The 11,015-nt window shown below is 50.0% G+C and overlaps 1 protein-coding gene across 1 annotated transcript in view; it reads right to left on the minus strand.

Moving 5' to 3' along the window:
• MYO18A (myosin XVIIIA) overlaps positions 1–11,015 on the minus strand; it is a 182,496-nt gene that overhangs the window by 80,265 nt on the left and 91,216 nt on the right. The window contains exons 15-17 of the mRNA XM_015421898.1: positions 10,706–10,865; positions 9,533–9,719; positions 9,184–9,421 (exon numbers count right to left, since the gene is read on the minus strand). Coding sequence (XP_015277384.1) covers positions 9,184–9,421; positions 9,533–9,719; positions 10,706–10,865 — 585 coding nt within the window. The remainder of the gene's footprint in view (positions 1–9,183; positions 9,422–9,532; positions 9,720–10,705; positions 10,866–11,015) is intronic.

The raw sequence follows: 11,015 nt of genomic DNA on the forward strand, positions 1-11,015 counted from the left end.
GGGGGGGGGAGGGGGGAGCTCTGCAACTTATCTGGCTGCTTCTTGCTCTGACTGAGGGCTGCTGGGAGCAGGGGGCGGGGCTTGTTGCATGTGCCCGCCCCCTGGGCTCTTTACTGCCAGAGCTCTGCTCCTGTGCGCTCCTGCAGGAAATGACCCCTGACTATTTCTACAGAAGCTGATGAAGGCTACAGAAGCTGATGCTGCTCACACAATGCAGAGCGGAATTTGCTGCCAAAGATCCTTCTCTGATGGATTAGGGAGAGAGCAAGAATGGCAGCAGCTCTGAATACGACACAGCACCCTATCCAATGCTACCTCTAAGCTGTGGAGTCCTGTGAGCAAAAATTCTACTCTGTGAGCTCCTGGCATTAAAGTTGTGAGTGAGCGATTGGCCTGCTGCATAAAGTAATTTGCTCTGGAGCCACCCATCCTTCCTGAGCTGAGACAAAAATGTGTGAGCCGGAGGCTAAAAAACTGTGAGCTGGCTCGCACTGACTCAGCTTAGAGGGAACACAGATCCCTATCCACATTCAGACACCCATCTACCACTAACTCCAGGAACGCCGGGGAAGTACAAACACTAGGGAATGGGTTTTGAGACCATGCCTCACTTGCAAACTTCTAGCTGGTTCCCTCTCAGACAGGTCTGGAGTTGAACGGATGACTGCCTGCCCCCCATCCCGGAGATTCTTGATTTCCAAATATAGTCACGAAGAGGCTTCCCTGGCACGAAAAGACTTGGCTGGCGTGGAGATATCAACCGGGGAGTGATTTGAGACGCGGCAAAAGGAGGAGACAACTCCCAGAAGGCTGGTGAAAGACAACGTTCAGCGTGCCTCTCTTTTCTTCGGCAGTGGGCTCCGAACAGACAGAGTCCTGCAGACTTACGGAAGATCTCCCACAGGACACACCAAGGCCCAGAGCTCAGCATGGAAACGCACAGTTACAAGACACGTTCAGAAAACATGACGGTAGCAAGCTGTATCCCAGCAGCCTTCTCATGTTACACTCCAAGTGTTGACGAGTTGTTGTTGTTGTTCAGTCGCACAGTCGAGTCCGACTCTTCGTTGACGAGTAGCGGAGCCCAAAAAGCAACTTGTAGGGCATCGGCAGAAGTCCCTGGCCCTCGGACACATGAAGCTGCCTTATGCCGAAGGTGTGGGAGGGACAGAACAGCTACTCTGTGTAGGACTTTCAGAGTCTACAGTTTTCAGGGATAGGTGGAAGAGGGTTGAAGGGGCCACTCCACTTGAAGATGGGACACCTCACCAGGTAAAGGCAGACTATACAAAAGACAAAGTCACACCCCCTGCTTCAGCTGCAGGGAGAATCCACTGCCTTCCTCCTGGCATTACAGTACAAGTGAGAATACTGGTGACCTGGACCCTGGTTCTGGCACAAGTTGCCCCTCCTTCACTTCCACCAGGCTGTCCTTTTCTAAAAACAGGCTATATAAATATTCATAAGAACATAAGAGAAGACAATGTTGGATCAGGCCAATGGCCCATCTAGTCCAACACTCTGTCCAACACAGTGGCCAAAAATACCAGGTGCCATCACAAGGTCCAGCAGTGGGGCCAGGACACTAGAAGACCTCCCACTGTTGCCCCCCCAAGCACCAAGAATACAGAGCATCACTTGCCCCAACCTGAGAGTTCCTATCTATACCTTGTGGCTAACAGTCACTGATGGATCTCTGCTCGCTCCATTTGTTTATCTAATTCCCTCTTGAAGCTGTCCATGGTTGTAGCCGCCGCCACATCCTGTGGCAGTGAATTCCATGGGTTACTCACTCCTTGGGTGAAGAAGTACTTCCTTTTATCTGTTCTAACCCAACTGCTCAGCAATTTCATTGAGTGCCCATGAGTTTTGCATTGTGAGAAAGGGAGAAAAGTACTTCTTTCTCTACCTGCTCTATCCCATGCATAATCTTATAAACTTCGATCATGTCACCCCTCAGCCATCGTTTCTCCAAACTCAAGAGCCCCAAGCGCTTTAACCTTTCTTCATAGGGAAAGTTTTCCAACCCTTTTATCATTCGAGTTGCCCTTTTCTGCACTCATTTCGAAGTTGCATTCATTGCCTTAAATACATTTTTTCAGGTGCAAAACTTCTCAAGAGACTCCAGAAGGGAGATCGAGAGTGGGCGAGGCCCCCAGTGCCCTCAAATGCCACCTCTGCCTCTTTGGTACTTGAGAGGCAAGAGCACATGTGACAAAGCACTGGAAGCCAGCGAGTGTAGCCCAGCTGAGACTGTCACCGGGGAAGCCGCACCTGCTACACACTCACCCAGGGACCTCGGGCAAGGCACACCTCTCTCAGCCTCAGATCCCTTCTCCGGCTGCAAATGGGGAACGAAGCTACTCCCTGCTGTACCGTGTGGCGATTAACGCAGCAAAAGAGCTTGGGTAGCCGTGTTAGCAAGTCCGTAGCTGTAGAAAAGAGCAAGAGTCCAGCAGCAGCTTAAAGACTGACACAATATGTGGCAGGGGAGGAGCTTTTGTGAGTCACTTCAGGTACCTGAAGAAGTGAGCAGTGACTCACGAAAGCTCATACTCTGCCACATATTTTGTTAGTCTTAAAGGTGCCACTGGACTTTCTCGCTCTCTTCTACAGGAAAAAGGAGGGTTAGCCTAGAACAGAGATTCTCAAACTTTAGCAACCCAAGCAATGCTCCCTCTAAGCTGTGGAGCCTTGTGAGCAAAAATTCTCCTTTGTGAGCTACTGGCATTAAAGTTGTGAGCGAGTAATTTGGCTACTGCATAAATTAGTATGCTCTGGAGCAGTGTTCCCTCTAAGCTGAGTTAGTGTGAGCTGGCACACAGTTTTTTAGCCTCCATCTTACAGATTTTTGTCTTCGCTCAGGAAGGAGGGCTCCAGAGCAAACTGATTTATGCAGTGGCCAAACAGTTCCCTCATAACTTTAATGCCAGGAGCTCACAAAGTATAATTTTTGCTCACAAGACTCCACAGCTTAGAAGGAACATTGCTCTGGAGCCATCCTTCTTGAGCTAAATGTGAGAGCCAGAGGCTAGAAAACTGTGAGCTAGCTCACACTAGCTCATCTTAGAGGGAACACTGAACCCAAGGGGGACCCCCAATTTCAGTCAAAAACCTCCCAATGGACCCCAAGCCCATCCCACCTTCACTGGGCACACATCATCATGCACAAGATGGCCCCTTTTCAAAGTGTGCACAGCACGACAGAGTGTCGTCTCTCCATCCCTACACTAAAATCCATTCCACTGAAAAGAGAGTAAAACCCAGTTTGGTTTTCTAAAGGAAGGAAATAAAGGAGCTCAGAAGCCAAGCAGGGTTGACCCTGGTTAGTACTCGGATGGGACACCACCAAGGAAGTTCAGGGGGAGATGACGGCAAAGTGCCTCTGTACGTCTCTTGCCCTGAAAACGCCATCAGGAGCTGCTGTAGGTCAGCCGCAACTTGACAGCACTTTCCACAAGCCCCATAGCCAGGATTTTTTCCGGGGGGGGGGCCCTCCGGGGTGCCGGGGAAGCACCACTAATTAAATTAAATCTAATCCTTACCCTGGGGACCCAGCCATCCCTGGGCCACAAGCAATGCTCCCTAAGCTGCGGAGTCTTGTGAGCAAAAATCCTACTTTGTGAGCTACAGCCATTAAGGCTGTGAGCGAGCGATTTGGTTGCTGCATCAATTAGTTTGATCGGGAGCCATCCTTCCTGGGATAAGACAAAAGTGTGCGAGCTGGAGGCTAAAAAGCTGTGCGCTGGCTCACAGTAACTCAGCTTAGAGGGAACACTGGTCACAAGACGCTTCCCCTCGCTCTTGGGGGGCAGGGCAGTGCGAGGGGCAGAGAGAAGCTGGGCACACAACCCCGCCACGGCCTGCCCAATCGTCAACCCCTTCCCGTCCCTGGATTTTCTTGAGTGGTGGTGGTGGAGAGGGTTGGCGGGGGGTTGTGGTCAGCCGAGCTTCAGTCATCGCGCTCGCCGGGCAAGGACAGGTGGGGTGGCGCAAAGAGAAGAAGCTGGGCGCACAGACGCTCAGCCCTGCCATGGCTTACCCAGCTGCCACCCCCTCCGGCAGCCGGCTGACCTGTGCTGGATGCTGCCCTCGCCTTCCTTTTGGCTGCCGGGGCCCAGGCGGGGGAGGTGGCAGCAGCCGAGAGGAAGGCAAGGGCAGCATCTGGCCGTCACCCCCTCCGGCGGCTGGCTGACCCGCTGCTCTTTGCCTAAGGACAATCTGCCTAAGGACTTTGGCTAAGCAATCATAGGAAGGCACTTTCTGGACCAGGAATTATTGCCAGTGAAACACCACTTGGCATGTGATTGCATCTTTGGAACCTTCATTTGTACTTTTATTCTGTGCCTAGTGGTTTCATTTTGGAACAACTTTTTTCTGGTCCTTCTTCTATTTATATTTTATATCTCTACGATTGTACTGTACTGTTATATAAGCCAATATGTTCCTCACGGTGTTTGAAAAAGATCTATGCAGGTCAAAACGCGTCAGGTCAAGTCCATTAGCCCTTGTGTGTTAGATTCAGGTATTTTTACATGAGGTGCGATAGGGCCCTTATATATTTTTAAAACTCTTTGTTAATAAATACATGTATCTTTTTATATACTACATATATATTAAGCTTTTATTGTTGGCCCTTCTTTTCTATATGACTAACCCTTTTCAGGTTCTGTGACCCACGTCGGATGCTGCACTTGCCTTCCTCTTGGCTGCCGGGGCCCAGGCAGAGGTGGCGGCATGGAGCGGCTCTCCTCTTGCTAAGGTGCTATTGGGGGGGCTCCACCTTTATCTGGGAGGGCTCTGCCCCTAAAGCCCCACCACTGACCACAACCCCGCTTTCCACCAACAACAACTATGACAAGTGCATTTGGACTGTACCTCTTTGATGCCACTCAACTAATGGTTTATAGCTGCGGGTTGCCAGTGACTAGTCCATTTGCTGTGACCATTTGCTGGCTAGTGTTCTGAGGTGTCCTGGCAGCTAGGTGACTGTGGGCAGCAGCAGCAGCCACTCCTTGAGCCCCACTTTGCAAAAGCAAGGGGAGCCAATTCTGTCCCCTTCCCTTGAACTGAAGAACCATGGCCCCATTCCACATTAGCCAGGTGGCCATAAAAAGGGCTCCCCTCCCTGCCCTTACAACAAGGGACTCACAGAATACTCACATGGGACCCCCCCAGGAACCTCTGGATCCCCTATTGCTGGCCCAGAGGATCTCTGGATCCCACCGAGATCTCTGATTCTATGGCTATGGCTCTACACTACACCAGTTTGGTGTAGTGGTTAAGTGCGCGGACTCTAATCTGGGAGAACCGGGTTTGATTCCCCACTCCTCCACTTGCACCTCCACTTGCACCTTGGGTCAGTCACAAGCTCTGGCACAGGTGTCCTTGAAAAAGAGCAGTTTGTGTCAGAGTTCTCTCAGCCCCACCCACCTCACAGGGTGTCTGTTGTGGGGAGGGGGAGGGAAAGGAGTTTGTAAGCCGCTCTGAGACTCCGAGTGAAGGGCGGGGTATAAATCCAATCATCATCATCATCATCATCATCATCATCATCATCATCATCATCATCATCATCATCATCTCCTCCTCCTCCTCCTCTTCTTCTTCTTCTTCTTCTCCTCTAATCTGGGAGCACCGGGTTTGATTCCCCACTCCTCCACTTGCACCTGATGGATGGCCTTGGGCAAGCCACAGTTCTGGCACAGCTGTTCTTGAAAAAGAGCAGTTTCTGTCAGAGCTCTCTCAGCCCCGCCTACCTCACAGGCTGCCTGTTGTGGGGAGGGGAAGGGAAAGGAGTTTGTAAGCCACTCTGAGACTCCTTCGGGTAGTGAAGGGCGGGGTATAAATCCAATCTCTTCTCTTCGTCTTCTATTACTGGTCCAAGCAGTTTCAGAGGGGAACCGTGCTGGTCTCTAAGGTACTGCTGGACTCGAATCTCACTGGTCAAAGCAGGTTTTGCACGTGTTTCGGAATACAGACACCTCCTTCCGCAGGTCAGTGAGTGAGATAAGCAGGAGCAGCGATCCCTCCTTCAGACTGACTTCAGCTCTGTGTCTCCCTGGCCTCAAATGCACTTCGCTCGCCCTCACTGGGGAATCCTCTCCTGCAGGTTAAAAATAGTCCTCCGCGTCTCTCCTCCCTAGAGAGCGGGCTAGAAAGAGAACGGCCTGCCAGAGAACTGGAGAGAGACTTGTCAAAAAAGGGGGGCCCCGACGCAACCCTGCAACCCTCCACTGCACACAGCAATCTGTGTTACGACACCTCCCGGCAGCGCCGGCTTTTTCAAGAAAGAGAATGGATTTGCCTATATCGACTGCCAACGAATTGCAATTAAATTTATGGGCCAAGATAGCAGTGTTGATTCTTCAGGTCTTAATTAATCATCAGCATCATCGACCGGGCCACTGAGCCCCCTTCCCTCCCCTGCTGGGCCATTGATCCTTGGTTCCGTGCACAACATTGATCTTGCTTCAGAGCACTAACAACCTGCTTTTGAAATAATAAACACCAATTCCGCCGTGCCGTTGTTCAGAGGGATGAATACGGGGATGTGCTTCGGTGGGGGGTCTTCCCGGGGAGGAGAGGCAGGAGGGAGTATCTGCTTCAGCTGTCTCTAGTGTTGGGGTGGAGGAGAGAAGTGATTGAGGAGCAGAGAGGACGAGGGCTGACTATTCATGAGCGGGATTCAAGTCCGGTAGAATCTTAAGGGCAGAGGGAGCTCTTACCCTGGAGATCTTGTTGGTCTTTTAAGGTCCTTGTGGAGAATTGCCTGGTCTCCTGGAGGGTTGGCAAGCAACAAAAGCCTTCCCTGTGCTTTTCAACCATTTTTCCCCTCTGAGCGAAGAACGAGACTTCCAGACACGTCGTTTAAGAAATGTTCACAGGTCTCTCTATTGACAATGGGTTGGGCCAGTTTACCCCTCCCCTCAAAGCAGGGAATAGAGGTGGAGGTGTTCATTGATAGACAGGTTGTGGGAAGGGACTTGCTAGAGGCAACAGGAAAAGAAGCCTTGGCCTGGGCTGACTGGGGTCAAGGGGGAGGAGGAAAAGAGAGGATAAATTCTTTGGGCAACAGGAAATAGCTCTTTTTTTCCTTGGGATGCTGAGCTGGACACACCTCTTGTTTGAGGATGGGGGCAGGCAGCCATTTTGGGACCATGCGGCTGGCCTAAAGAGCTGGGAGCAAGCTTTAAGGTAATGGTATATCTTTAGAGAACTAGGACACCTAAGATAAAGAGCCTGTCCTATATTTTACCATCAGATTGGGCATGTATAGCTGAGAGGGACAGAGGATTTGCATTTCACCAAATTTCTTTTGTTCTTCTTTGCTTCACTCTGGCGTCGTGCTAACAGTATGCCTGTAAATATTTTATTTTTAATAAATACTTTAAGCTTTCGATTCTGTAAGTGGTTCTCTGTACTACATAGACCCACCACTGTTTCAGACACGCTATTTTTAAAGGGAGCCCCCCAGGGGAGGGGGGAAGCAAGCAGTTGGCAATTGGCTATTCCCCCAGGGGCGCACAAGGCATTAATCCATCCCACTGGGCTAGCAGGAGACACTGAGGGTCCTGATCCCTTCAGTGGGAAATTCCTATATTGATCAGGTGGTGGTAGCAGCGATTGGAGTGTAAAAAGAAAAGTCCCTCTTTCTGCCTAGAAATGTGAAGGCCCGGGAAAAAAACGGAAAAATTCAGGGGGGAAACTGTTTTTTTCCTGAAGTTTTTTGTTTTTTTCCGAAAAACTGGAAAAATTGAAAAAAGAAAAGAAAAAAAAATATTATGGAACGTTTTATTTTAACATGATGAATAAAATATTTTAAGACGAGGTGTTCAAATATTTTCCAAATCATTTCACACACACACACACACACACATATGTGTGTGTGTGTGTGCGTGTGTGTGTGTGTGTGTGTGTGTGTGTGTGTGTGTGTGTGTGTATATATAGTATCAGATTGATCTAATTTCTGTGCACTGAGGACAAGCAAGTCCTAGGTTACAAACTGAACTCTCCAATGCATTTCTTCCTTTAGGAGGTGCGATTGTCAGAAGAAAAGAAAAAGGCTTCAGTTTTGTTTTTGCATGTGGGTGGGTATTCTGTTTTGTAATAATTGTTTGGATACACTATATTTTTAATATGCTGTTGTGATGATTTCATGCCAAGTAAAAATGTCCATAGTCATATTTTATGTTCCTAAAGTAACAGAATTACTTTCAATCTAGAAAAGACAAAATAAATCCTAAGGTAGCATTTTTTTCAATTTTTCCGAAAATTTCTGTTTCCCCCCGGAAAAAAATGGAAAAAAAACGGGGGGTTTTCCGAGCTTCAAAATTTCTGGAAATTTTACATTTTCATTTCTGCCACAGTGCTAATGGGTACATTCTGACACAGTGCTACTGGGCTTGAATCTTGCTCTTCTACCCTAGACAAACATACCTGAAAACACACCTGAAAACTACTCACGGTTGTTCACAAGTGTTTTTGGCCAAGGCCAAGGCCAAAAGAGGGAGCCCGTCTGGCACTCCCTGCAGAAACACTTTCTCATTCGCTTAGATTGCCTTTGCTCTCCATCGCCCTCACCTGCCAAACCTGACTGGCTGCATAACAATGTGGCGCCACCCTGTTTGCCACGTGAACACATGAGGCTGCCTTCTACTGAATCAGACCCAAGGTTCATCACAGTCAATCTTGTCTGCTCAGACTGGCAGCAGCTCTCCAGGGTCTCAGGCGGAGGTCCTTCACATCACCTACTGCCTGGTCTTTCAACTGGAGGTGCCGGGGACTGAACCCGGGACATTCTGCATTGCAAGGAGATGCTCTGCAAGTGAACCACAGCCCACCCCATTGGTTTTTGACTGGGTGGGCTGACCTCTGTGGCTCATACAAAGAGGAGGAGGCAGGAAGAGATGCTTCCAAGAGAAATGTTGGTGCCCCACGGGACAAAACAGGGCAACTGTCTGTACACTTGTGGATAAACATCTACCCTGCCAGAATTGCTACTCCTGGAAGTGGGGACTCTGCGGGTCACCCCTTCTTCCGTGTGCTGATAAGCTCAACCCTGTCCCCAGTATGACATAAGGCATCACTGCCCTTGAAAGCCAAGCGAGTCCTAGACAACATCGCCCTAGACAGCCAACCTACCAGGCCATTCACCCGAGCCCCGGGGGGAGGGGAGGCACCAACCTTGCCGGTACATTCGAAGGGTATCAAGGAGGCGGGAACCCCGGATCTGGGCCCTCAGCAGGGGCACGTCCAGCTGCATGAGTCCGGCCTCGCAGTGCTCGCCGTGCAGGTCCAGCTCACTCGTGCTGACCCTCCGCGCACCTGGTCCCTTGGGGTCCCCGCTCCAGCCATCCGCCTTGGGCAGGAAGCAGTGGACAAAGTGGAGCTTGGATTTCTTGAGGGTGTCGATGAGGGCATCCTGGGCAGCGGGGGGAGAGCTTTAGTCAGGGGGAGTGCTGGTGGTGGAGGGCCACACGCGGAACATCCCCCCCCCCCTCCCAGTCAATCTCCAGGCTGCCCAGAGACTCACCACTTGCAGCTTGACCTGGATGCACAGCGACTTCTTCTTCATGGCCGCCACCCCGGTGGTGAAGGTCTTCCGCATGCTCGTGGCCCTGCGCAGGGCGAGCTGGGAGCCCCCCTCCAGGCCAGCGATGGACCCGGACAACACCATGCCGCTCCCGGCTCGGCCCGCAAAGAGGCTGCTGATTATCCTCCTGGAGGGACGGGAAAGAGACCGTCAAGCCCTCCCCTCCACCCCTGTTCTATCTACCACAGGGGCTAAGAGCACCCCCTCTGGAGACTGCAGCTGGGATGCGCGTGTGGGTGTGTGATGGACAAAGAAAGTAAGATGGGGGATGACATGTTCTTCCCCCCCCCCCAAAAAACCAATTTATTAGGATATATTATTAGTTCAAACATACATCATATTATTTTATTATACATCCTTTCTTCTCTTTCCCCTCTCCCCCTGGCTTCCCACAGTGCTCCAACCTCCAGCCCATTTCTTAGTCCTTTTCCATTTTCCTTATCTTCTAATCTTAATCTACCGGTAATGCTTCTTTCTATTAGTATTGTCTCTTAAGTAACTTTCATCTATTAGCATTAACTTTTCAATAATTGTCAAGGCAAATTAAGTTGTCCTTTACATCTCAATATTTTTCTAAGTACTCTTTAAAGCCTTTCCAGTCTGCATAGAATTCTTCTGCTTCAAGGTTCTTAAGTTTCCTTGTCATTTTGTCCATTTCAACCATGAATATTAATTTCTTTATCCATTCCTCAATTTCCGGAATTCTATCTTGTTTCCAACATTGTGCATAAGTCATTCTAGCAGTTGTGATCATATACCACATCAAAGTTCTTTTCTGCACATTAACTTCTTCCATTTTAAGCCCCAACAGCAATATTTCAGGTTCTTTTTTAAAGTTACATTTTACAATTTTTCCCATTTCTTTATGTATCTCAGCCCAATAACTTCTTGCCTTATCACATGTCCACCACATATGGTAAAATGAGCCTGGGGGAGGACATCTTCTTTAGGGCTGCCCACATCGGAGAAAAGACGGGGCTGCCAAGAACGCCCGCCCATCTCCAGCAGGGGAGTGCGTCCAAGAAAGAAAAGAACAGGAGAAAAGAACACCAAAAAAGTCCATTTGCTTTCTCGAACCATCCTCCTCCCGTCCTCTGGAACCCCATGGCTTACTTTTGAGACCCCTGCAGGAGAAGTGAGGCATTCTGGGAGGCGGGATTCTGCCGGACATAGCTCAGCCAGCCGGTTGTGTCGTATTCCACCCAGTTCGTGCCGTAGCTGTGGCCCAGGAAGAAGTGTCGTGGCTTACTGCTTTGCAGCAAGGGGTTCTGGCCTGCAGAGAGAAAAAGCTGGTCACAGCCATTCCCGAACCAGCAGGGCCTTTGCACACGCAGGCGTGGCTTCTGCCATGGGTTCGGGAAGAGCTCCAGCTGATGTGTGTTTGCTTTTCCTGGATCCCAGGATCTCCCACAGCAGGTGGCAG

The sequence above is a fragment of the Gekko japonicus genome, unplaced genomic scaffold (assembly GCF_001447785.1).
Source record: "Gekko japonicus isolate JY-2015 unplaced genomic scaffold, Gekko_japonicus_V1.1 scaffold21, whole genome shotgun sequence".
NCBI lineage: Eukaryota > Metazoa > Chordata > Lepidosauria > Squamata > Gekkonidae > Gekko > Gekko japonicus.